Raw genomic sequence first — 26,364 nt, 5'->3', positions numbered from 1 at the left:
CTTTTTGCTTGTATATTTATGCTTTATTTCTCCAACGAATTATTACAATATTGAACCGGGGTCTTTAGGCTTCACAGGCACACATCTTAATTGCTAAGCCATTTCCCAGGCTGGGTACAGCTCAGTGGTGGAGCATGTGCAAGGCCCTGATTTCAAGTTGCAGCACCAAAGCAAGCAAAGAAACCTCCCTGTTTTAATTTCAAATACGGTAAAAAAAAAAATAATGCAACAGGCTGGGCGTGGTGGCGCATGCCTTTAATCCCAGCACTCAGGAGGTAGAGGCAGGAGGATCATCTTGAGTTCAAAGCCACCATGAGACTACACAGTGAATTCCAGGTCAGCCTGGACTAGAGTGGGACCCTCCCTCAAAAAAAAAAAAAAAAAAAAAGATAAACATAATTTATGTAAACAAAAACTTGAATGCTTAGTAAATTTCAAGAGCATGAAGACCAAATAATTTACAAATTATTGATTTTGGGCTGGGAAGGTGGCTCAATAGTGGTCAAAGGCACTTGCTTTAAAAGATGGATGGTTCAGGTTCAATTCCTTAGCAACCACATAGAGCTGATGCAAAAAAAAAGTGGTCAAGCATCTGGCGTTCATTTGTAGCAGCCAGAGACTCTGACATGTGCTTGCACAAATGCAAATAAATTGTCAATTTATGTTCATAGCTTAAAGTAACCAATAAAAATTAGTTGCTCCATTTATTAGATACATGTGGACTTTGGCAAACTGTTCTAAGTCTCAATTTTTTTCATGTGTAGTATGAGGTTAATAATATATATTTCAGTTCCTAGCTGTTAGAATTACATTAGCATTTTTATTTTATAAAAATTGGTTTCCTTTCCTTTTAATTTTCTATTTTCTCACTAGTTATTTATACATGGTTGGTTTTCTGTAACTTTCATTAAATTTCTTTAGGTCACCACCTTCTAAAAGGTTTGACAAAGTAATGAAGTCTTTACACATCTGTCTTCTGTTCTCTCACTGGCTTTTTTTTTTTTTTTTTGAGGTAGGGTCTCCCTCTAGCCCAGGTTGACCTGGAATTCACTATGTAGTCTCAGGGTGGCCTTGAACTCATGGCACTCCTCTAACTTCTACCTCCTGAGTGCTGGGATTAAAGGCATATGCCACCACACCAGCCTTACATTGGATTTATAAAATGACATAATTCTCCTTGAGGTGATGTGTAATTTTCTTTTTTTTGCCTTTTATTTTGGGAGAGAGAGTGGGGGTGGGTAGTGTGGGCATACCAGGGCCTCCTGTCATTGCAAATGAACTCTAGACACATGTGCCACTTTGTGAATCTCATTTACGTGGGTACTGGGATATTGAATCTGTCAAGACTTTGCAAGCAAGTGCCTTAACTGCTAAGCCATCTCCCCAGACCCCTAACTTTCATTTATCTGTTGGCTCATAAACAATTCTAGTCCCCAAACCTCAAACAGTGCCTGGCACTTAATACATATTTGCTGAAAGAATGAAAAAATGAACAGCATGTTGAGATTTCCTCTCAAGGACAGTCCATGCCCCCAACAGCTGTAGAGATAAATACCTCCAGTACATGCTTCACCACTGCGTCCGTAGTCCCGAAAAGATCAACCCCAGTGATTCCTCTCACATCTGACTCCACAGCACCAGGGGACAAGTTTTTTTTCCTTAGACCTTTGAAGGGTTAAGGAGTGGGATGGAATATGCAATATAATGTTATCAAAAAGAGCATGATAGCAAAAGCACAGAAAGATGCACCAATAAACTCATATCACATGAAAAAGGAGAAAAGAAATTTAGGAGTGAAGAAAGAAAAGAGACTCAAAAACACCTACCTATTCCTCAGTATCTTCTTCAACACTTAACAGACTCACTCCTGGGAGCTACCCCATCAAACCTCCCATGTGTCCAAGATCTTCAAACCTCACCAACTTCAGATAATGCCCACTTCCCATTCTTAAATGTTCTCCACATGTGATCTTAAAAGGAAAGCATTCAATGTTTGCTTTCATGTTACCTCATGAAATCTGTAAGAACTTTTTCCTACCATCTCAAAAAAAAATTTTTTTTTTAAAGAGGCAGAGATCATACTTTGCTGTTTCTCAAACTGAAAGCTTTGAGGCAATTTATAGGAAAATTCCAAACAGGGTACTGAAATTGAACCTATTAAGAACAAAACAAGCCAGGCATGGTGGTGCATGTAGTTAGTCCCAGCACTTGGGAAGCAGAAGCAGGAGGATTGCTTAAAGTTTGAGGCTACCTTGAGACTATATAATAAATTCCAGGTCAGCCTGAGCCAGAGAGAGACCCTACCTTGAAAAAAATAAATAAAAGAAAAGCTATCTAGTTTGGAAAAACTATAACAAATACTATGAGACATATGTAACAAAATAATAGCAAAAGACCATATTCTTTTGTATTTTGATTAAAAAGACTGCTTATATAGCCAGGTGTAGTGCACATGCCTTTAATCCCAGCTTTTGGGAGGCAGAGGTAGGAAGATCACTGTTAGTTCAAGACCACCCTGAGACTACATATAGTGAATTCTAGTTCAGCCTGGGCTAGCATGAAACCCTACCTCAAAAAACCAAAACCAAAACAAACAAAAAGGTTGCTTATAAATATGAATGTATGTATTTCACCACTGAAGGCCCCGGAGGCTGGTTTCACATGGAGGATTTAACCTCTACTTTTTTTGTTTGTTTATTTGAGGTAGGGTTTCACTCTAGCCAAGGCTGACCTAGAATTCACTATCTAGTCTTAGGCTGGCCTAGAACTCACAGCTATCCTCTTACCTCTGCCTCTGAAGTGCTGGGATTAAAGGTGTGTGGCACCACACCCGGCCTTAATCTATACTTTTATAAGAACAGGTAAAAGGTACTAGGATAAGGGGTGTCTGTTCATGAAGACTCACATTTAGGGTTTGTCTATATATCTTATGCCTTTAATCCCAGCAGTGAAGGAGGAAACCACCATGATGCCAGCCTGGGCTACAGACAGTTCTAGGAAAGCCTGGACTAGAGTGTGACCCAACTTCAAAATACATCCCCATACTTCCCCCAAAATGCTGAATATTTGGAGTCAGGCATGGTGGCTCACACTTGTAATCCAAGCACTCAGTTGACTGAGGAAGCAGGATTTCTGTGAGTTTAGTCTGCGCTAGAATGTGTTACAGAGTAAGACCTAGTTTCCTGTTTTTTTTTTTTTTTTTTTGCTTTTGTTATTTTTATTTTACAAGAGACAGAGAGAGAATTAGTGCACCAGGGCCTCTAGCCACTGCAATCAAACTCCAGACGTTGCGCCGCCTTGTGCACATGCGCAACCTTGCATGCTTGTGTCACCTTGTGCATCTGGCCCACAGTCCAACGTGGGTCTTTAGGCTTTGCATAGAAGCATCTTAACTGCTAAACCATCTCTCTAGTCCATGTTTTTTTTTGGTTTTTTTTTTTTTTTGGTTTTTTGAGGTAGGGTCTCACTCTAGCCCAGGCTGACCTGGAATTCACTATGGAGTCTCAGGGTGGCCTCGAACTCAGTGATCCTCCTACCTCTGCCTCCCGAGTGTTGGGATTAAAGGTGTGCGCCACCATGCCCGGCTTTGTTTTTGTTTTTTAAAGTTACTTGCTAATAGTCAGAACCAAATTATAGTAACAAGATTACTACCTTACACAACACTCTAGTTTTCTAACATATATTACATGATGTTTAAAAAATGTATTTTATTTACTAATGAGAGAGTGAGGAGTAGGGGAGAGAGAAATGTGCATGTTAGGGCCTGTTGCCACTGCAACTAAACTCCAGATGCCTGTGCCACCTGTGTATGTGTCTTCACATGGGTACTGGGGAATCCAACTCAGGCCATCAGGCCTTGCAAGCAAGCACCCTTCACTAACCAGTCATCTCTAGCCTGTAGTACATGATTTGATTTTGATAGCAACCCTTGGATATAGGTAAGCATGTATAATCATTCCAGTTTATACATACGAAAACTCAACTGGGACTAAAATCCTACCTCTTCAATTAGGGGAAAGAGTGAAAGATGAAATTACTTAACATAAAAATTTTCTACAAAGAAATTTTATAACAGAGGAAAAGTAAAACCAAAGTAGCTTCAAGTCTAAAATCTGGCATCTATAGGGAAAGAAGAAAGTGACTGTATTTTTACTCATTGCTTTAAAAATATGCTGCATCTCTTCTCCTATAGTAGTACCTAAACACCAGCTTTGGAGAAGAAAGTGTAAACGGTCTTGATAGTTTAATTATCTTGTCTCTGTCTAAAGGAGCATTTAGCCAATAGGTATAGAGACAACGCTAATGCTATGAATGTCTATTCCCCCAAGCTTCATAATTACATTATTACGAGGATACTTCCTTTCACTTATTTCACTTGTCTCTTTAATAGGATCTGTCAACACTTCTAATAAATCTGATGTATGAAACAGATTCAAAGAAAGACACAAAGACAGCCAGCTGTGAGGAACTTCATCTCCAATAAGCTTCAATAAACACATTAAAAGGAAAGCTGTATGACAGAATGGAAGCCTTTGTTGCACTTGCTGGTAATGATCCAGGGAAAGGGGAAGGGCGAAACAGATGAATAGTGACAGGCAGTGAAAAGATACTCAAGAGAAGAAATATTTGAGTCTTTAACAAGCTACTGACTAGGACTGAACGACAGATGGAAAATTTCTACAGCAGCTACTCAAATCCAGAGGGAGAAGAAAACACTCTCAGAATGGACCATGTTATGCATGCCTCCCAGTGAGGACCAGCGGAAGCACAGAGAGAGAGGGATGAGGACAGATTTGGCAGCATATTAATATCGCTTTAGTGGTCATTGCAAAGAGTGAGCCTGAATTACATGGACTTGACATGCAAAGGTGTAAGTACATTTAAAAAATTTAACTGTCAATTTACTTGAAAGATCAACCTAAAAAAGTAACCTATCTGATACACCTAGAATATAAACATATTCTCTTTGAAAGAAATAGTTTTTGCCAGGAAAATGAGATTCAGGTTTTCCTAAGCTCCAGGGATTTGATCCACATGAAAGAGGTGTATGAAAAGATAGCTTCTTCTTAGACAGGCATGGTGGCGCATGCCTTTAATCCCAGCACTTGGGAGGCAGAGGCAGGAGGATCACTGAGAGTTCAAGGCCACCCTGAGACTACATAATGAATTCCAGGTCAGCCTGAACTAGAGCGAGACCCTACTTCTGACAAACAAAAACAAAAGCACAAACAAAAAAGATAGTTTCCTCTTTAAAGATCATTATATTATCCAGCTGGCTGTTGTGGCTTATGCCTTTAAAACCAGCACTCAGGAGGCCAAGAGTAGGAGAACTGCTATGATTTTAAACCCAGCCAGAGTGAGATCCTACCTCAAAAAACAAAAAACAAAACCAAAAACCTACATTCTCTTATTCGTTTGGTGCTTTCCTACTAGTTTAGAAAGTGTTCCTTTCAGGGCTGGAGACATGACTTAGCAGTTATGGCACTTGCCTATGAAGCCCAAGGACCCAGGTTTAAATCTCTTAGCACCCATGTAAGTCAGATGCACATGGTGGCACATGCATCTGGAGTTCATTTGTAATGGCTAGAGGTCCTGGCATGCCTGTTGTCTCTCCCTCCTTCCCTCTCTCTCTCTCCCCCTCTGCCTCAAATAAATAAATAAATAAATAAATAAATAAAGGCAATAAAGACTGCTTCTGGGGAAAAAAAAAAACAAAACCATGCTGATTTCAAGAAAAGAAAGAATAAGTGCCTAAGTCTAACCCCTCGGTTCCTTCCACTGGTTAAGTAGTCAAGCCTCTCCTTCCTCTCTGTTAAGATATTACTTGAAGTCAACAGAATTTAGTAGAGAAAACACTTAGAGATGGTAAAGTGAGCATTAACATTAGTAAAGGAAGTCAGCACAACGTTTTTACTACCATACATATAAATTACAGCAATGGCAATATTACATAGTAACCCATGCAATTCACACATTCAAGAGCAAGTATAAACCCTAAGAGGTCATACTCTCTTCCTCTCTTCTTCAATTTAATTTGACAAAAACATATTTTCTGCCTGCAAAAGGTAAAGAGGAGGATTTCTTGCCTTAGGCATCTCATGTTCATCAATATGAATCTGACCATCTGATTTCCTCCAAATTGCTTTTCTTTTCAATTAGTTAAGTTTTTAAAATTTATTTCCCAAATTGCTTGAGCTAGACTCTAGGGAACACATGCTAAAATCAGTGGCACCAACAGTACTTTCAGAGTAAGCAATATATGAGCCATCTCAATCAAGCATTCGAGGAATTAGGCTTGAATATTCAAAGACATCACTTTAGGTATAAAATAATGAACTTATGATCTAGGTGCTAGTTGTACACCATTTCTGGAAGAACTGAGAAAACAGCCACTTCAAGGTACTTCCCATAGCACTTGATTTTCCCACAGAATTCAGGTTGGAAAAGGGTATTCTAAATCACTCCTGATAGTTGGGGCAGCACGAGCTCAGATCCAACCTTATTAGGCATCCTGAGAGAGAGGGTGGTTTGAATGTGTGCATAGTGAAAACCTATAGAAAGCCACAGCTAGGTTAATGGAAGAGTAAATGTTAAGCTCCCTGATACTGGCAATGCAGAGAAAGACTCAATGCCTGTACCTAGCCCCTCCTGTTGGCATGGCTGGTCACATCTGGGTGTACTTCAGAAAGGTAGTCGGTCTGACGAAAAACTGCAATGGCAAAGTCCCAGGAGGAGCACGCTCACCCTACCTCCCATGTGATCTTGCTCATACTACTGCCCTACAATTTTAAGTCTTTGAACTCAAAAGACAGCAGGCTGCGGTGATTCTACTCTCCAACTGTCCATTTCATGGCTTTTTATTTTTCTTTTAATTTTGTTTTTTAAGATAGAATCTCATGTAACTCAGGCTGGCTTCAAACTTACCATGTAGCTAAAGAGGACCTTGAACCTTGATCCTCTTGCCTCTATCCCAAGTGCTAAGGTTACAGGTGTGCAACACCACACGTGGATCTCTTGGCTTGTTTCTATATTGCACAAATTGTAACTGCTACGAGTTCCTATTATTAATGTGCTGTTAATTAATGGCTTATAAGAACAGCAAGTACCAAATTCCCCTAGTCTATCATGGCACAAAGAAGTTGGTAGTTACTACCTTAGTTGCACAAAGCAGAAGGCCAAGTCCTTTATTACCATGAAAAACCAATCAAGGACCTGTAAGTAGCCTTCCTGTTTTGGAACACTAGTTTATTTTGTAGTTTAGCTAATAACTTTTCAGAGTACATAAAGATAATCCATTAAGTAGTAAGTGACTGTCAGTGGACAGAGAACCACAGCATCTGGTCTCATTTCCCTATTCCAACACAAGTGCCTCCATCTATATATATAGTCCTCTCTCATTTAAATTCTCTGGTCAACATTTTAGATCTCTACAGAGCACTAAATAGCCCTATGTCAAAATCATGATTTATAAATCTTGACAGGAAGTATTAACATAATTATCCCAAAACTACAAAGTCTTAGTTAGAAGTCTGCTCATTGAAAGGTATTCTGGATATAAAAGTTATCACCTTCCTTCTACTCTATGCTCTTTACACTAGAAATCTAGTAAGCCAGGCGTGGTGGCACACATCTTCAATCCCAGCACTAGGAAGGCAGAGGTAGGAGAATCACCATGAGTTCGAGGCCACCCTGAGAGTACATAGTGAGTTCCAGGTCAGCCTGAGCTAGAGTGAGACCCTACCTTGAAAAAATAAATATGTAAATAAAAAAATAAAATAAAAAAGAAGAAGAAATCTAATAGAATTGTCCTATTCTTAAATAATGCAATAGTAGTCAAGACTCCCAGATCTTTGCATTAACTGATTCCCCAAATTTCTTTTTGGTCAAAGATATATTCTTAGAATAAAATTCTTGACAGTCAAATACCTCCAAAAGCATAGAATTTAACTAAAAACTGAGGTGAAATTGTACTCCATTTATATAAATGTTCTAGAGTAAGCACTTTTTATAGCAAAGCTGTACCTACGAATATCCATCAATACAAGGATGCTCCTGTATGGGAGTGGAATACTAGAACTTTTTTATTCTAAACTAACTACCCTTGCTATTTTAAGCAATTGCAGTTTTGCGCCAGACATGACTAGATTGTCCCCTGAACTTGGGCAGCTCACCAGAAATATCCCAAACGCGAACAGTCTGGTCCAGGCTAGCTGATACAACCAGGTCTTCCGAGGGGTGGAACTGAGCACACATGACATAATGGTTGTGCCCTGTTAACACACTGCAAGGGGAAAACAAAACAAAACAAAACACAGTATTAAACTTGATGTAGAAATCAACTGACTCCTAAGCTAAACCCCTTTCTTTGTTTTCCATAGATGTTTGTGTGTGCTTTTATGAGGCAAAGATAAAAGCCACCCTAACAATTCTGAAGTAATACTGCACAATGTCAGCTGTATTAACAATAAATGGTTTTCTACTTGACTCCAATTCTGCAATATTTATTATTATCCATTTCAGGAAAACTGTGGTTATATACTTCTCCTCTCGGATTAAAGACATTAAATATAAATATGTATGGAATCTTAGTAATTCATATTGTAAGTCAATTACTTGATAGATTTTAGCAAGGCACTCTCAAATGGTATCATTTTAAATAGGCCTCACCACTTCACAGAATGTTCTAGTAGCGCTCTAGCCCCAAATACAAAATAAGAATAGTTGTAGACCCTGATTTAGACCTTGAATCAGGTTTTCTGGGTACAGAACTAAAAGTTCTGCTCTAAAGGCTTAGCTACATTACTTACTCTCCCTGATATGAAGTCACAAAACTTAGATTCAGATATTACTAATTATATTTATTATTCTATCTTTAAAAGCATCCTACAAAGTAACCAGTAACTAGTCAGCAGACATAGCCCATTTGGGAAGGGAGATGACTGTTTCGAAGACAAGCTATTATAAAGTCTAGCAAGCAGAAGGCTTTTTGAGGCTGCTGCCTCCAGTTTTACCAGACACAGGTTCTAGACTGCCAGTTCCACACGCGAATGGTCTGATCATCTGAGGCACTCAAAATCCAAGGATACTCCTGAAAGATATTTCAAAGGCCCTAAACATTAAACACATGTTAGATCACACTCATCACTGAGTGCTCTCCCTAGCCCTTGTTTTTTTTTTTTTTTTTTTTTTTTTTTTTATTTCAGACAGGGTCTCACTATGTAACTCAGGCTTGATCTTGAATTGTCTGTGTAGCCACCACCTCCCGTGTTCAGAGTGCTAGGATTATAGGGTTATGTCACTGTGTCTGGCTAGTGGGATTTCTTTTTTGTCTTTTCTTCTTTTTTGTTTTGTTTTTTCAAGGTAGGGTCTCACTCTAGCCCAGGCCGACCTGGAATTCACTATGTAGTCTCAGGGTGGCCTTGAGCTCATGATAATCCTCCTACCTCTGCCTCCCAAGTACTGGGATTAAAGGTGTGCACCACCACACTCAGCTTCAGCAAGTCCTTTATGCAAATAGTATCTACCAAATGGATTATCTCATGAAGTAGTTGTTCTGTTTTAGTTATAATTTTCTTATTCTATCTTATGCTAATTTTTTTTACATTTTTAAGGAAATAAAGCCATAAATACTTGTTTATTTCATTATATTCTAACTGAATTCAAGAGACAATTTTCTTAGAGCCAGACTAATTCTAGTAGCATTGACTCATAGGGAGAGCAAAGCAGAACGCAAACTGACTAAGAGGTTGGGAATTTCTAATCTGTACCTCACTCTCTAAATGTACTCTGAAACCTGACAGCACTGAGCCTAACTAAAGGAACAGGCTCTACCAGACCCCAAATCCTAGAATAGAGGGGCATGGTTGTTGTTTACTAGTTCCTCTACTGCTTTCTAACAATACTGCATAGGGGATAAGCCTAAAAGCTTGTGTGGTAGATCAGCAAACCTGAAATAAAGGAGTGACAAAGACTTTCTCACAGAGCTCACTAAACCCAATCAAGTTAAATTGAGTATAACCTCAAGTGCTTTTACATAATAACACAGAAAAGCCAACGTCCTACACATCCTAGAATAGCCATACTAATAATATAAACTGTTACAAAAGCATGGTTTCTTAAGGATCAAGTAAATTACTTATGGGGGAGTAGCCCAGTACTGGAGCTCCTAGCATTTATAAAATCCTGGGTTCAATCTCCAGCATGACAAAAAAAAAAAGGAGTCAGGCAAGTAGATTACAACGGGGAACTAATGAATGCTGCATGGAGTCTGATGGCTACTTACATGATGAAAAAAGGTGGTGCGAATATAATCCAAGTGCCCAAGCAATGTGAAGAGACAGCGGCGAAGCTTGTAATTCCAAACCTGCACAAACAAAGATCCAGCCAAGAAATAGAATGTAAGGGTCTTGGGCTTCTGAAAGGCTTATCAAGTTTATTGTTTACTTATTTAAGGAAGGGTCTCAGGTAACCTTGAACTCCTTAGGTAGCTAAAGAAATTGAATTTCTTGGGCTGGAGAGATGGCTTAGCGGTTAAGCGCTTGCCTGTGAAGCCTAAGGACCCCGGTTCGAGGCTTGGTCCCACGTTAGCCAGATGCACAAGGGGGCGCACGCGTCTGGAGTTCGTTTGCAGAGGCTGGAAGCCCTGGCGCGCCCATTCTCTCTCTCTCCCTCTGTCTTTCTCTCTGTGTCTGTCATTCTCAAATAAATAAATAAATAAAATTAAAAAAAATCAAAAAAAAAAAAAGAAATTGAATTTCTTTCTTTTCTTTTTCTTTTTTTTCTTCCTTCTTTTGGTTTTCTGAAGGTAGGGTCTCTCTCTAGCTCAGGCTGACCTGGAATTCACTATGTAGTCTCAGGGTGGCCTCAAGGGTGATCCTCTTACCTCTGCCTCCTGAGTGCTGGGATTAAAAGCATGCACCACCATGCCCAGTTTAGGCTGACCTGGAGCTCACAATGTAGGCTTAAGGTGACTTCGAAGAAACTTAAATATTTAAATTTCTGATCCTTCTAATTCTATCTCCTGAGTGGTGAAAAAGGTACAGCATGTACCACCACACTTGGTTTTTTTATTTTTTAATGACAGAAAATTGGCACACCAAGGCTTCTAGCCACTGTAATTGAACTCCAGACATAGGGCTTCATTTTTAGGTAAGGTCTTACTCTAGCCTAGACTGACCTAGAGTTCACTACGTAGTCTCAGACTGTCCTCAAATTCACAGTGATCTTCCTACCTCAGCCTCCCAAGTGCTAGGATTAAAGCCATGCACTACCACGCATGGACCCCTCATAAGATTTCTTTTTAAAGTTTCTTAAAATTTATCTTATTTAAGGGGGGGTTGGGAGGGAGGGGAGAGGGAGGAAGAAGGAGGGAAGGAGGGAGGGAGAAAGAATGGGCATGTCAGGGCCTTCAGCCACTGAAACAAACTCCAGACACATACACCACCTTGTGCATCTGGCTTATGTGGGTCCTGGGAAATTGAACCTGGGTCCTTTGGCTTTGCAGGCAAGGGCCTTAACTGCTAATCCATCCCTCCAGCCCTCATAAGGTTTCTTTTTTTTTTTTTTTTAAATTTTTTTGTTCATTTTTTATTTACTTATTTGAGAGCGACAGACACATAGAGAAAGACAGATAGAGGGAGAGAGAGAGAATGGGCGCGCCAGGGCTTCCAGCCTCTGCAAACGAACTCCAGACGCGTGCGCCCCCTTGTGCATCTGGCTAACGTGGGACCTGGGGAACCGAGCCTCGAACCAGGGTCCTTAGGCTTCATAGGTGAGGGCTTAACCGCTAAGCCATCTCTCCAGCCCTCATAAGGTTTCTTAATGAACAAGTTTAATTTCGCTTGGGGGAGGGGGATTTCTAAATATGTAGAAAGCTTGGTAAGAAGTCCTATTTAAGATTGAAGGGGAAAAAACACCAAAGATGAAAAGAGGTCAGCTAAACAATTTAGAGGAGCAGGGCTGGGGTGGGTAAGATGAAGGAGAAGCTAAAGATAAAATTATAAAAGGTATTTGCCAGATGTTATGGCACACATCTTTAATCCCAGCACTTGTGAGGCAAAGGTAGGAGGATTACTGTGAGTTTGAGGCCAGCCTAGGACTAGAGTGAGTTCCTGGTCAGTCTGCACTAGAGGAGACCCCACCTTGAAAAAAACAAACAAAAAAAGTATGGAAAAGTACTTGTTTTCTTTCTTTGGGAGATTTTTATTTATTTATTTATTTTATCTTTCCACAATTTTTATTAACATTTTCCATTATTATAAAAAATATTCCATATTATTACCCTCCCTCCCCCACCCTGCACTTTCCTCTTTGAAATTCCATTCTCCGTCAAATTACCTCCCCATCTCAATCATTCTACTTACATATATACAATATCAACCTATTAAGTACCCTCCTCCCTTCCTTTCTCTTCCCTTTATATCTCCTTTTTAACTTACTGGCCTCTGCTACTAAGAAATTTCCTTCTCCCGCAGAAGCCCAATCATCTGTAGCTAGGATCCACATATGAAGGAGAACATGTGGCGCTTGGCTTTCTGGACGAGATTTTTATTTTTATTTTATTTTATTTTTTAATTTTTATTAACATTTTCCATGATTATAAAAAAAAAATCTCATGGTTATTCCTCCCCCCCCAAGACACTTTCCCCTTTGAAATTACATTCTCCATCATATTACCTTCCCATCTCAATCATTCTACTTACATATATACAATATCAACCTATTAAGTACCCTCCTCCCTTCCTTTCTCTTCCCTTTATATCTCCTTTTTAACTTACTAGCCTCTGCTAAGTATTTTCCTTCTTCCGCAGAAGCCCAATCATCTATAGCTAGGATCCACATATGAGGGAGAACATGTGGCACTTGGCTTTCTGGGCGAGATTTTTATTTTTAAAAAGTATTTTAGGGCTGGAGAGATGGCTTAGCGGTTAAGCGCTTGCCTGTGAAGCCTAAGGACCCCGGTTCGAGGCTCAGTTCCCCAGGTCCCATGTTAGCCAGATGCACAAGGGGGCGCACGCATCTGGAGTTCATTTGCAGTGGCTGGAGGCCCTGGCGCGCCCATTCTCTCTCTCTCCCTCTATCTGTCTTTCTCTCTGTGTCTGTTGCTCTCAAATAAATAAATTTAAAAAAATTTTTTTAAATAAAAAAAAAGTATTTTATTTAGATGGACATGCTGGTACATACTTTTAATCCCAGCACTCGGGAGGGAGGCAGAGGTAGGAGGATTGCTGTGAGTCTGAGACCACCTGAGACTACATAGTGAATTCCAGGTCAGCCTGAGCTAGAATGAGACCCTATCCTGAAAAAAACAAAACAAAAAAAATATTTGAGACAGGGAAAGAGGGAACGAGAGAGAGAGAATGGGCACCCAGGGCCTCCAGCCACTCCTGAGCCCAAGCAGTCCTCCTAAGGCAAACATAGGGAATAGTTTAGCCACCAGGGACACTACTTGGTTTGGGCAGTAAACAAATCCTTTCCCTAAACAATTCATCTAGCAACCTGGTGTGAACTTGGGGCCCCCATGTGTACTACGCTGTATGAACAACCCACTCCAAACACTGAACAAGTTTTTTCCTCCCCTTAGCAACCATTATTTGTGATCAGTATCTATTTAAATATGTTGTAGCCCAGGCTGACTTGGAGCTTACTACGTCAATAATGAGTTCACTGTCTCAGGATAGCCTCAAACTCACAGCAATCCTACCTGTGCCTCCTGAGGGTTGGGATTAAGTGTGTGTGCCAATATGCCTGGCTCAAATATGTTCGAAGGATCAGGAACAGCAGGGAATCATCCAGCCTGCTCATTTTGGATGCACATACAATAAGGCAAACTGTCCTCTAAGTGAACTTTTAGGGAGTAGCTCTATTTACCATCTTACGCCTATGTATAACTGGATCAGATGTATAACATCAGATGCATAAGAGAGGAGCAAGCACAGTATACATTATATAATTCAAACTTGTCAAACCAGAGCGCCACCCAAACTATTCCCCTGGAATTGGTCCATCCTCTCCTAAAAATCCCATTTAAAAAAATTTCAGAGCTAGAGGGATGGCTCTGCAGTTAGGGGCCCTGCTTGCAAGGCCTGATGACCCAGGTTCAGTTCCCCAGTACCCACATAAAGCCAGATGCACAAAGTGATACATGCATCTGGAGTTCATCTGCAGTATCAGGTGGCCCTGGCATGCCCATGTCTCACTCTGTCTGCCTTTGTCTCTCTTCTTCTGCTTACAAATAAACAATAAATACAAGTACTGAAATACAAACAGAAGCCCCAGAGCATTTTTTGATGCCCTTGAGAACTCTGAGCCGGGTGGCCTGCTGCACACCTCGACCACAGCTTTATCCACAGGAAGTCTTCCTGCTCTGTCACGACTTGTGGGCATCTTTCTTCAATGCTTGAGTAAGATGCCAAGAACCTGGAAACACCCAGATATTAAGAGGGAAAGGGAGGAGGGAGAAAGACAGACTGACCACCAGTGTACTGGTAACACTCCTGTCACTCTCGTCGCAGCCGCCCAAAAAGCCAGGACTAGGAAAGTGCTACCGAGTCCAGCTTGAGACACCTTTTCTCTTGTTTCATTTCATTTATTTATTTGTAAGCAGAGAGAGAGAGAGAGAGAGAGAGAGAGAGAGAGAGACAGATACACACACACACAATGGGTGCACCAGGGCCTCTTGTCATAGCAAACTCCAGACATATGTGCCACTTTGTGCGTATGGCTTTACATGGACACTGGAGAACGGATCCCACCTAGGCTGTCAGGCCTTGCAAACAAGGGCCCTTAACCACTGAGCCACCTTTCCTGTCCCCCAAAATATCCTTACTTACAATGCATTTAGACAACCCAAAAGTATAATTTTCCAAATATGAATGTAAGGCCCTTAAAGGCAGATCATGTCCCGCCCTTAAGAGCCAACATTTTGGCTGACACTTGCTTCTTATTCCTATGTAGAAATGAGACAAACGGGCTGGGGAGATGGCTCAATGGATAAAGTGCTTATCATGCAAATGTGAGGATCAAACTTTGGGTCTCCAGATCCCATGCATAGCTGCAAGCAGCAGTGGGTGTCTGTAATCCCAGTATTCCTACATCAAGTCAAGATGGAAGGCAGACATAGTAGAATGCTCAGAAGCTCACAGGCCAGTTAGGCTGGTGTATGCAGCAGCCACAAGAGACCCTGCCTCAAGCAAGGTGGAAGGCAAGAACACACACTGTGGGCGGCAAACACTTGTGCTCACACACAGATTTAAAAAAAGAAGAAATGGGCTGGAGAGATGGCTTAGCGGTTAAGCGCTTGCCTGTGAAGCCTACGGACCCTGGTTCGAGGCTCAGTTCCCCAGGTCCCACGTTAGCCAGATGCACAAGGGGGCGCACGCGTCTGGAGTTCGTTTGCAGAGGCTGGAAGCCCTGGCATGCCCATTCTCTCTCTCTCCCTCTATCTGTCTTCTCTGTGTGTCTGTCGCTCTCAAATAAATAAATAAATAAAATTTAAAAAAAAAAAAAGAAGAAATGAGGTAAGTAACACAGAAGTGAGAGGATATTAATAACTTTCCTTCCATCTGTTCTGTCATCTACATGTAAACAAACATACATGATGGCACTGAACAAAAATATTACACTATGCCACAAATGCTTCTCTTCAGCTGATTTCTTTTCCATTTATAGCATCAATCATTTTAAACATCCTTATTTCTAGCTTCAAATTATTATGACTTTCTTTTTTTAAAATATATTTGAGAGCAACACAGAGAAAGAGGCAGATAGATAGAGAATGGGTGCACCAGGGCCTCCAGCCACTGCAAACGAACTCCAGATGCATGTGCCCCCGTGTGCAACTGGCTAACATGGGTCCTGGGGAATGGAGCCTTGAACTGGGGTCCTTAGACTTCACAGGCAAGTGCTTAACTGCTAAGCCACCTCTCCAGCCCATGACTTTCTTTTATACATATGAGAGAGAGAAAGACTGGGAGAATCGGCACACCAGGGCCTCCAGCCACTGCAACCGAACTCCAGATGCACACACCATTTTGTGTGCATGTGAGACCTTATGCACTTGCATCACTTTGTGCGTCTGGCTTACATGGGACCTGGTGAGTCAAACATGGGTCCTTAGGCTTCTTGGGCAAGTGCCTTTACTGCTAAGCCATCTCTCCAGCCCATCATGACTCTTTTAATGTGCTTGATAGCTCCAGAATAGTGAATCCTTTATAGAGTCTTGGGGGCCAGGGAGCTGGCACAATAAATACAACATTTGCTGTGTAAGCCTGAGTACCAGAGTTCAGATCCCCAGAAGCAAATGTTAGGGAGTGTGGCAGCCTTCTTATAATCCTAGCACTTGAGAGGCAGAGACAAGGGACAAGGGATGAGAAGAGGCTGCCGGGCTGGGGAAATGGCTTAGCAGTTATGGCATTTGCCTATGAAGCCTAAGGACCTGGGTTTGATTCCCCAGGACCCATGTAAGCCAGATGCACAAGGGGGCGCATGTGTCTAGCGTGTGTATGCAGTAGCTAGAGACCCTGGCATGCCCGTTCTCTCTTTCTCTCTATATGTCTCTTTCTCTCTCATAAATAAATAAAATATTTAAAAAAAAAAAAAAAAAAAAGAGAAGAGGCTGCCTAGTTAAACTGGCCCAATCAGTGAGCTCTAGTTTCAACTAAGAGACCATGTTTTAGTAAATAAAGTGCAGTGATTTAGGAAGACATCCAGTGTCAATTTCTGGCCTCCACATGTACCTGTACACATGTATACCACATATACATACATATGTTAAAATATGGGCTGGGGAAGTGGCTTAGTGGTTAAGGTGCTTGCTTGCCTGCAAAGCCAAAGGACCCAGGTTCAATTACCCAGGACCCATGTAAGCCAGATGCATAAGGCGGGGCATGCGTCTAGAGTTCGTTTGCAGTAGCTGGATGCCCTGGTGTGTCCATTCTCTCTCTGTCCTCTCTCCCTCTTTCTCAAAAAAAAAAAAAAAAAAAAGTCTTGGGCTAATACTCTGGCTATTGGCTGGGCTTCCTGTTTTATTCTTTATAAATGAGGACCATATTAATACTATATTTAAGTAATATGATGATCCACAGACATGCCTTTTTTTATTTTTATTTTTCAAGGTAAGGTCTCACTCTTTCCCAGGGTGACCTGGTATTCACTATGTAGTCTCAGGGTGGCCTTGAACTCATAGCAATCATCCTACCTCTGCTTTCCAAGTGCTGGGATTAAAGGTGTGTAACACTACACCCCGCCAAAACATGCCCTTTTTTAAAAAAATTTTTTTTGTTTATTTTATTTATTTATTTGAGAGTGACAGAGAGAGAAAGAGGCAGAGAGAGAAAGAGAGAGAGAAGAAGAAGAAGAAAAAGACGAAGAAGAAGAAGGAGGAGGGAGAGAGGGAGGGAGGGAAAGAGAAAGAGAATGGGTGCGCCAGGGCCTCCAGCCACTGCAAACGAACTCCAGATGCGTGTGCCCCCTTGTGCATCTGGCTAACATGGGTCCTGGGGAACTGACCCTCAAACCAGGGTCCTTAGGCTTCACAGGTAAGCGCTTAACCACTAAGCCATCTCTCCAGCCCAAACAAGCCCTTTTAAAATAATCCTTTTCTGTTAATTATTAGGGAGATTCAAAACCATGGCACGTAAGTTAAAATCCACCAGCAAGCTAATAGAGAATTCCTTTATTCTAGCAAATTATATTGCGATACAATTCAGATACCATGCAATTTACTATTTAAAGTACAGAATTAGCCGGGTGTGGTGGTGCATGCCTTTAATCCCAGCATTTGGGAGGCAGAAATAGGAGGACCTCTGAGAGTTCGAGGCCACCCTGAGACTACATAGTGAAATTCCAGGACAACCTGGGCTAGAGTTGAGACCTTACCTTGAAAAACCAAAATATAAAAAAATAAAGTACAGAATTCAGTGGGATTTAGTATATTCAGTTCTGCAGCCATCACCATAATCCATCTTAGAACATTTTATCCCTCCCAAAAGAAACCCATACCTAAAATCTGAAACTGTTAGAGGAAAAAGTAGGAAAAACACTTCAAGATATAGGCATAAGCAAGAACTTTCTCAATAAGACTCCAGTCACTAAGGAAATAATGCCAACAAGTGACAATGAGACCTCAAGACATTAAAAAGCTTCTGCAAAGCAAAAGAAAGTGTTAATCAAGTGAAGAGACAGCGTACAGAATGGGGGAAATCTTTGCCAGCTAGGCCTCTGATATAGGACTAGTGTTTAGAATATATCAAGAACTCAAAATACTAATAAAGAAATCAAACAACCCAGTCAATAAATGGGTTAATGAAATGAACAGGTGTTAAAAGATGAAATACAAATGGCCAACAAACATGAAAAGACATGCAATTTCACTAGTCGTTAGAGAAACACAAAGCAGGGGATGGAGAGATGGCTCATTGGTTAAGGCGCTTGCCTGAAAAGCCTAAGGATTTGAGTTCGAGTCCCTAGTACCCATGTAATACCAGATGTACAAGGTGGCACATGGGACTAGAGTTCTCTGGTAGTGGCTAGAGGCCCTGGCACAACTATTCTCTCTTTCTATTCATTTCCTTAAGTTCTCACATCCATCTCTTTCTCTCCATTTCACATAGAACCAGCTAAGCCAGGCCCTGTTCATCTCTCACATGGATTTGCATAGTAGACTCCTAAGTGGCATTTCTGTCTCCAGTCTTGCCCAATTCATTTAATCTTCTTTAAGTTACCAGCTGAGTAATCTTGAAAAATAAATCCCATGTAAATCCTTTATCACTCCTATATTTAAACCCTTTAAGGGTTCCACATCTGTATAACATAGGAACTCCTGAGCACCACAAACAGATGAGCTTCTCTTACACTCTATACCTTCTCTCACCTTCCTCCAGTGTTTTCTTTTCTTTCTTTTTTTTTTTTTTTTTGCTGTTTTGAAGGTAGGGTCTCATTCTAGCCCAAGCTGACCTAGAACTCACTCTGAAACTCCAGGCTGGCCTCAAACTTGTGGCAATCTTCCTACCTCAGCCTTCTGAGTGATGGGATTAAAGGCATGTGCCACCATGCCTGACAATTACCTTATCCAAGTTTTATTCCTACAAAATGAACTGGAGTTTCTCAAGCACATCCACTGTCATGCCCATATTTGTACCTGGACTATTCTTTCCTACCTCACTTTGAATATCTATTATCTCATTCACCAAACTATACAAATATTGTTTTAGGATAGGCTTATCTCTTCATTTAGATTAAAAGCTCTTTGAGACCATAAGTCATTCCTTAATTTCTAAGCTTCCATAAAAAGAAAAGCTGGATATATAATAAGTAGTCAAAGAAACATCTGCTGGATAAATGCTTTGGATAATGTTAATATTATGAGCTCGATGTTAATGTGTTGGCTTGTTCTCCGTCCTTAGTATAATTCCCAAACCTTACCACATCCTCCAGTTCTTTATCATCATGTCACAACAGACCCACTGTACCTTAATCTTATAGTCATCTCCTCCAGAGACAAACAGTGGCTGCTGTTTATGGAAGTCAATGCCTCTCACTGGACCTGGAGAAGGCAAGCAATATATGTTAGAGAGAGCCATTCGTTCTAATAAGATTCTTTTTTTTGTTTTTGTTTTTTTCAAGGTAGAGTCTTGCTCTAGCCCGGGCTGACCTGAAATTTACTAGGTTGGGTGGCCTTGAACTCCTCTCAATCCTCCTACCCCTACCTACTGAGTGCTGGACTTAAAGGCATACGCCACTATGCCCAGCTAAGATTTGAAAACAAAATCAAACAACAACAAAAATCCTTTTTCCAATGTATTAAATGTTTAGAGGTCTGTTATACTAACGTTATTTATTAATTTTTTTTCATTTCCATACACAATTAACTAAAGAGCTTTTTCAAGCACCCATGTCTGTAAAAAAATTTTTTTAAATAAACTTTCTTTTGTTGTGGCAAAAAAAAAAATCCTTTTTTATTTTATTTGTTTGCGAGAGAGGCAGAGAAAGAGAGAGGGAGAGGGAGAGGGAGGGAGGGAGGGGGGAGGGAGGCAGGGAGGGGGAGAGAGAGAATGAGTGTGTCAGGGCCTTCAGTTGCTTTAGACAAACTCCATACATGCATCTGGCTTACACGGGTCCTGGGAAAGTGAACCTGAATCTTTTGGCTTTGCAGGCAAGTGCCTTAACTACTAAGCCATCTCTCCAGCCCAAGATTCTTTTTTTAAGTAATGCAGTATCTTTTATTATTTATTTGTGTAGTATGTATGTATGTGTGGATGTGTATGATGTGTGTGTGCACACCACAGCTCACATGTGGCTATCAGAGACAATCTTGGGGTGTTTTTCCTCTCCTTCCACCAGATTTTGAGGCAGGGACTCTGTTGACACTGCCGTCAGCAAGCTTCCAGATTCTCCTGACTCTGCCTCCCACTGCAGTAGGATATATTAGGATAACAGACACATGGGCCACTTTGGGGCTAGTTTTATGTGGGCTCTGAGGATTGAACTCAGGTTGGCAGGCAAGTAAGCAAGCACCTTTAACTGCTGAGCCATTTGACCAGCCCTCTAATGAGATTCTTAACAGAGGCTGGAGAGACAGCTCAGAAGTTATAAGCATGAGGGCCTGAGAAACCACAAGTTCAATTCCTAGTTCCATTCCACATAAATGGCTGGGTTTGGCCATGCACATCTCTGACCTAGTACCATGGGAAGGAGAGACAGGAGCCAGGTTGCAAGGGAAAAAAATAAATAAAGAAAAACAAAAAGAAATCCCTCCAAGAGTTGGGATCATTAAGAGATTGAGCTCAAGTAACAATATGCAGAAAAGTGACGCAGTGGGACACTTGACCCACTGTTGGCAAGTACCCAGGGCACCACTCTATACACCTACATGCAAATAAAAAGAAAAAGGGCTGGAGAAATGGCTTGGCAGTTAAAGGCACTTGCCGGCAAAGCCAAAGGGCCCAGGTTCGATTCCCCAGTACCCACATAAAGCAGATGCACAAGGGAGCGCATGCATCTGGAGTTCGTTTTGCAATTGTTGGAGGCCCTGGTGCACCCACTCTCTCCCTCTCTCTGCCTATTTCTGTATCTCTCTCAAATAAATAAATTAAATTAAATATTTTTTAAGAAAAGATTCTTTCTATTTCTATCCCTTCCACATTGTTTTTTGTTTGTTTCATTTTGGTTTTTCGAGGTAAGGTCGCACTCTAGCCCAGGCTGACCTGGAATTCACTATGTAGTCTCAGGGTGGCCTCAAACTCATGGCAATCCTCCTACCCTGCCTCCCAAGTGCTGGGATTAAAGACTTGCACCACCACACCTGGCCTGTTTTTTTTTTTTTTTTTTTTGAAACATGGTTGCATGATTTACTGAATACAATGTTAGAGGGTACCAGGCTGGGTAGTAATTAAACTATCACCTGAGACCCCTTCCAGATTCATTAATCCTAAGGGAATTCAGGTCCAACAAAGATTCTTGTTTTCAGATGCTTAAATTACCCTAGAAGATGATAAGTACTTATGTCTTTCAACTTCCCCCACAACTATCTTACCATCATGTTCATCAAACTTGTCAATGAGTGTGCACATGCGATAGTCCCATAACTGGATGACCCCATTATGTAAACTGGTCAGGATCCAGGGTCTTTTGGGGTGAAAACTGAGCCCTGGGGATGGAAAAAAGACAATGAGATAAGGTCCATAATGTCTCCTTCTGTCAATTCTGATAAGAAAAAGAATAGGTGCATTAATCATAAATTCATTCATCCATTCATTCAGCATGCTTGATGACTTTTGATACTTAGTATACAAAATAATGAGCTTCACTATGACATGTTTAAAAAATATTTTATTTATCTAAGAGAGGCAGGTATAGAGAGAATGGGTGCACCAGGGCCTCTAGCCCCTGCAAATATGCTCCAGAAGCATGTACCACCTTGTGCGTTTGGCTTTATGTGGGTACTAGGGAATCATACCTGGGTCCTTTGGCTTTGCAGGCAAGTGCCTTAACCTCTAAGTTATCTCTCCAGCCCCCATTATGACATTTTCATACACATGTATCATTTGTACTTTGCTTATACTAGACTTCCACTTGATAACTTTAATAGATACCAGATATAAATTTGGATGCTTAAATTTGGTATTGTTAGCTACTGAGCTTTTATTATATTACTATAAATATCATTGAGTTTTGTTCTGGGATGCAGTTAAATTACTTGGAATTAGATCATCCTTTGAGGTTTGCTTTTAAGTCTTATTAAAGTTTGTCTACAGTGGCCTTCAGTATGAGTCTAACCAGAAATCTGTTAAGGTAATACCCATCTCTATCTGATGTTCTACATAACACCAGGAACTCTTCCATTCTCGCTAATAGGAACACAAAGTACTCCTAGCCCTGTGTGATTTCCAGGAGTAATTGTTCTGCCTTTTCCTTTTTTTTTTAAAAAAATGTTATTCATTTATATATTCTTTCTTTTAAAAAATTACTTTTATTTGTGGGCATGCATATAGGAAAGAGATAAAGGAGTGAGGGAGGGGCATGCCAGGGCCTCCAACCACTGCATATGAACTCCAGATGCATGTGCCACATTGTGCATCTGGCTTTACGTGGGTACTGGGGAATCGAACCCAGGCCCCAGGCTTTGCAAGCAAGCATTTTAACTGCTGAGCTGTCTCTCTAGCCCTTTTTCTTTCTCTTTCTTTCTCTCTCTCTTCTTTTTTCTATGAGGTAGGGTCTCACTCTAGCCCAGGCTGACCTGGAATTCACTATGTAGTCTCAGGGTGGCCTCGAACTGATGGCAATTCTCCTACCTCTGCCGCCCAAGGGCTCGGATTAAAGGCATGTGCCACCACACCCAGTCCCCCTTTTCTTAAAATATATTTTATTTATTTGAGAGAGAGAAAGATGTAGAGAGTGAGCAAGAGAGACAGACAGAATGGGCATGCCAGGGCCTCCAGCCACTGCAAACCAACTCCAGATGCATGCACCTCCTTGTGCATATGGCTTATGTGGGTCCTGGAATCAAACCTGGATTCTTTGGCTTTGCAGGCAAGTGCCTTAACTGCTAAATCATCTCCTCCAGTCCCCCTTTTCTTTTTTAAAAGGGAATTTAACTATGTAGTCCAGGTTGGCCTCAAAAGTGCAATCCTACTGCCTCAGCTTCCCAATTACTAGATTACAGGTATGTACAACCACAACTGGCTCTCAACAGTCCCGAGTTCTGGGTAGTTTCCTCACATGTATGTGCAGGTCAGTACAGACACAAACCCGAGGGGATCCTTACAGACCTCTAATTCTCTCTGTGCGAATCTCTGGGATTTGGTATTTTGCCCAGCACCTTTTGGCCATCTTTGCCTCCTAGACAACAGGGTTCTTCTGTCTTCCTTCACTGTGGCCTGGAAACTGTCTATAGGCAGTAAGCTAAAACAACTGCAGAGCTCCTCTTACTTATTAAGTACTTACTTATTCTCTTAAAAACTATTTCCAGGATGGAGAGATGGCTCAGAGGTTAAACATGCAGCCCAAGTTAAATTCTCCAATACCCATGTCAAGCCAGATGCACAAAGTGACACATACACTGGAAATCATTTGCAGCTCCAAGACCCTGGTGTGCCCAGCACCCACCCACCACTGGCTTGTAAATTAAAAAAAAAAAAAAAGTTTTCATATGCTGTTGACCAATGTCTTAAGACCTTTAATTAACTGTATAGCTGTGTAAGGTAGCAAAGTAAATCTCGTCCTTGTTACTCTACCATGATGATAAATAGAAAACCCCAAAGGTTACAACTCTTAACAGCCTGGAGTATATCCTTTCAGGTTTTTTTTTTTTTCTTTTTTTTTTTTTTCCAAGGTAGGGTCTCACTCTAGCCCAGGCTGACCTGGAATTCACTATGTAGTCTCAGGGTGACCTCAAATTCACAGCAATTCTCCTACCTCTGCCTCCCAAGTGCTGGGATTAAAGATGTGTGCCACCATGCACAGAAAGATTTTTTATTTTATTTATTTATTGGCAATCAGAGAGGGGAGAAGAAAAAAAAGGGGGGAGAGAGAGAGAATGAATGGGCATGCCAGGGCCTCATGCCACTGCAAACTCCAAACACATGCATCACTTTGTGCATCTGGCTTTACGTGGGTACTAGGGTTTGAATCCAGGCCATCAGGCCTTGTAACCAAGCACCTTAAACCACTGAGCTATCTCTTCAGCTCCCTCTTTCAGATTTTTTAATGCAGTTAATATAAACATAGGTCATATTATTTTGTGAAAACAGAGCTCACCTGATCTTTTCACTTAAATCTATAATATGAACACCTTTTCATTAGTATGTCATCTCATTATTTTTCTATCAGTAAGGAAGAAAGATGACACATTTTTAAAGCCATTCTGAAGCTGGGGATTTAGCTCAGTGGTATAGAGCTTACGAAGCTCTGGGTTTGGTTGCCAGCATACACACATGCTGAGCACGGTGCCACACACCTGTAATCCCAGCATGTAGGAGGCTGATGCTGGAAAATTGCGAGCTTGAGGTCAGCCTGGGCTTTGTAGTGAATGAACCCTATCTTTTAAAAAATATTTTATTTCTATTTATTTAAGAGTGAGTGAGCGAGCAAGAGAAAATGGGCATGGCAGGGCCTCCAGCCTCTGCAAATTCCAAACGCATGTGCCACCTTATGCATCTGGCTTACATGGGCCCTGGAGAATTGAACTTGGGACCTTTGGCTTTGCAGGCAAGTGCCTTGACCACTAAGCCATCTCTCTAGCCCTGAAACCCTATCTTTAAAAAAATAAAAATCACTCCCAGGCATGATGGCACACACACACACAGAGACAGGAGAATTGCTGTGAGTTCAAGGCCAGCCTGGGCAAGAGCAAGACCCTACCTGAAAAAAAAAATCACTGAGAATAATTTAAAATTATTTAATTTTATCTTGCTTTTGTTTATAAGAAAGGGCTTCGAAGGCTATTTACATTAGTAGTGCTTTTAAAGACCTGAAAATGGGATGGCTCAGGAGTAGACTATGCATTTAAGATCTTGACAGAAGGCTAGACAGATGGCTCAGTGGTTAAGGAACTTGTTTGCAAAGCCTGATGGCCCAGTTTCGATTCCCCAGTACCATGTAAAGCCAGATGCACAAGGTGGCACATGCATCTGGTGTTCACTTGCAGTGGCAGGAGGCCCTGGTGTACACAATCTCTTGCTCCCCCCCCCCCACAAATAAATAAAAATACTTTTTACAAAAGATCTGAATACTTTTTTTTTTTTGAAATATTGTCTCACACCTGCCATAGGCCTTCTACTTTAGCTTCCCAAGTGTTGGAGTTACAGGTGAACCACCATACCCAACTCTGGTATATAGTTTAGTTGTCAAACCACTATCAATATATTTTCACCAGGTTTATGAAGGCATACATTTTGCATGTACTGGCTGACAATGTTACCAGTTATTTATTTATTTTTTTGTACTTTTAAAATTTTTTATTTATTTACTTGAGAGAAAGACAGAGAGAGAGAATGGGCGCGCCAGGGCTTCCAGCCACTGCAAATGAACTCCAAATGCATGCATCCCCCTTGTGCATCTGGCTTCCATGGGTCCTGGGGAAATCAAACCAGGTCCTTTGGCTTTACAGGCAAATGCCTTAACCGCTAAGCCATCTTCTCCATCCCCCAGTAATACAAATCTAAGCCCTCTCCCAAAATGTTATCCCTCTTCACCATGACTTTGGGCTATTTATGGAACATTTTATAATTATTCTCTAAATTGTCTAGTTAAGGGCACTTATTTACAAAGCCTGATCATCCAAGTTCAAATCCCTGGTACTTACGTAAAGCCAGATACACAAAGTGGCTAATGCGCCTGGAGTTTATTTGCAGTGGCAAGAAGCACAACTATATTCTCCCTCCCTCCCTCTCATTCTGCTTTCGAATAAATAAATATTTTAAAGTTTTTATTAGCATATATTGATACATAAAAATGGGCTTCATCATGACATTTTCATTCATAGATATAATGCGTTTTTTTGTTGTTTGTTTTAGGGTTTTTTGATGTAGGGTCTTTCTCTAGCTCAGGCTCACCTGAAATTCATTCTCTAGTCTCAGGGTGGCCTGGAACTCAAAGCGATCCTCCTACCTAAGCCTCTCAAATCCTGGGATTAAGGTCATGTGACACCACACCCCACTTATTTTGATGTTTTTAAATGACAGATCTTGCTATGTAGCCCAGGATGGCTGACTTCAAACTTATGGCAATCTTCCTATCTCTGCCTCTGGAGTGCCTGGACTCAGCACTCTTTTAATGGAGATGAACCCTTAAATATACTGATATGTTTGTCCAGGAAGAAATGAGAGGAGAATTCAAGGAAAATTAAGGCTTATTTCAACCATCCAG

The 26,364-nt window shown here is 41.0% G+C and overlaps 1 protein-coding gene across 2 annotated transcripts in view; it reads right to left on the bottom strand.

Moving 5' to 3' along the window:
• Copa (COPI coat complex subunit alpha) overlaps nt 1-26,364 on the bottom strand; it is a 69,298-nt gene that overhangs the window by 41,294 nt on the left and 1,640 nt on the right. For both annotated transcript variants that reach the window (XM_004671117.2, XM_004671118.2), the window contains exons 2-7: nt 21,533-21,646; nt 19,470-19,543; nt 10,283-10,363; nt 9,012-9,088; nt 8,172-8,281; nt 1,556-1,665 (exon numbers count right to left, since the gene is read on the bottom strand). In XM_004671117.2, the coding sequence (XP_004671174.1) occupies nt 1,556-1,665; nt 8,172-8,281; nt 9,012-9,088; nt 10,283-10,363; nt 19,470-19,543; nt 21,533-21,646 (566 nt within the window). The remainder of the gene's footprint in view (nt 1-1,555; nt 1,666-8,171; nt 8,282-9,011; nt 9,089-10,282; nt 10,364-19,469; nt 19,544-21,532; nt 21,647-26,364) is intronic.

Source organism: Jaculus jaculus, chromosome 1, assembly GCF_020740685.1.
Source record: "Jaculus jaculus isolate mJacJac1 chromosome 1, mJacJac1.mat.Y.cur, whole genome shotgun sequence".
Taxonomy (NCBI): Eukaryota; Metazoa; Chordata; class Mammalia; order Rodentia; family Dipodidae; genus Jaculus; species Jaculus jaculus.
Note: the sequence above shows the minus strand (reverse complement) of the source record. Positions and strands in the feature narration are given on the sequence as shown.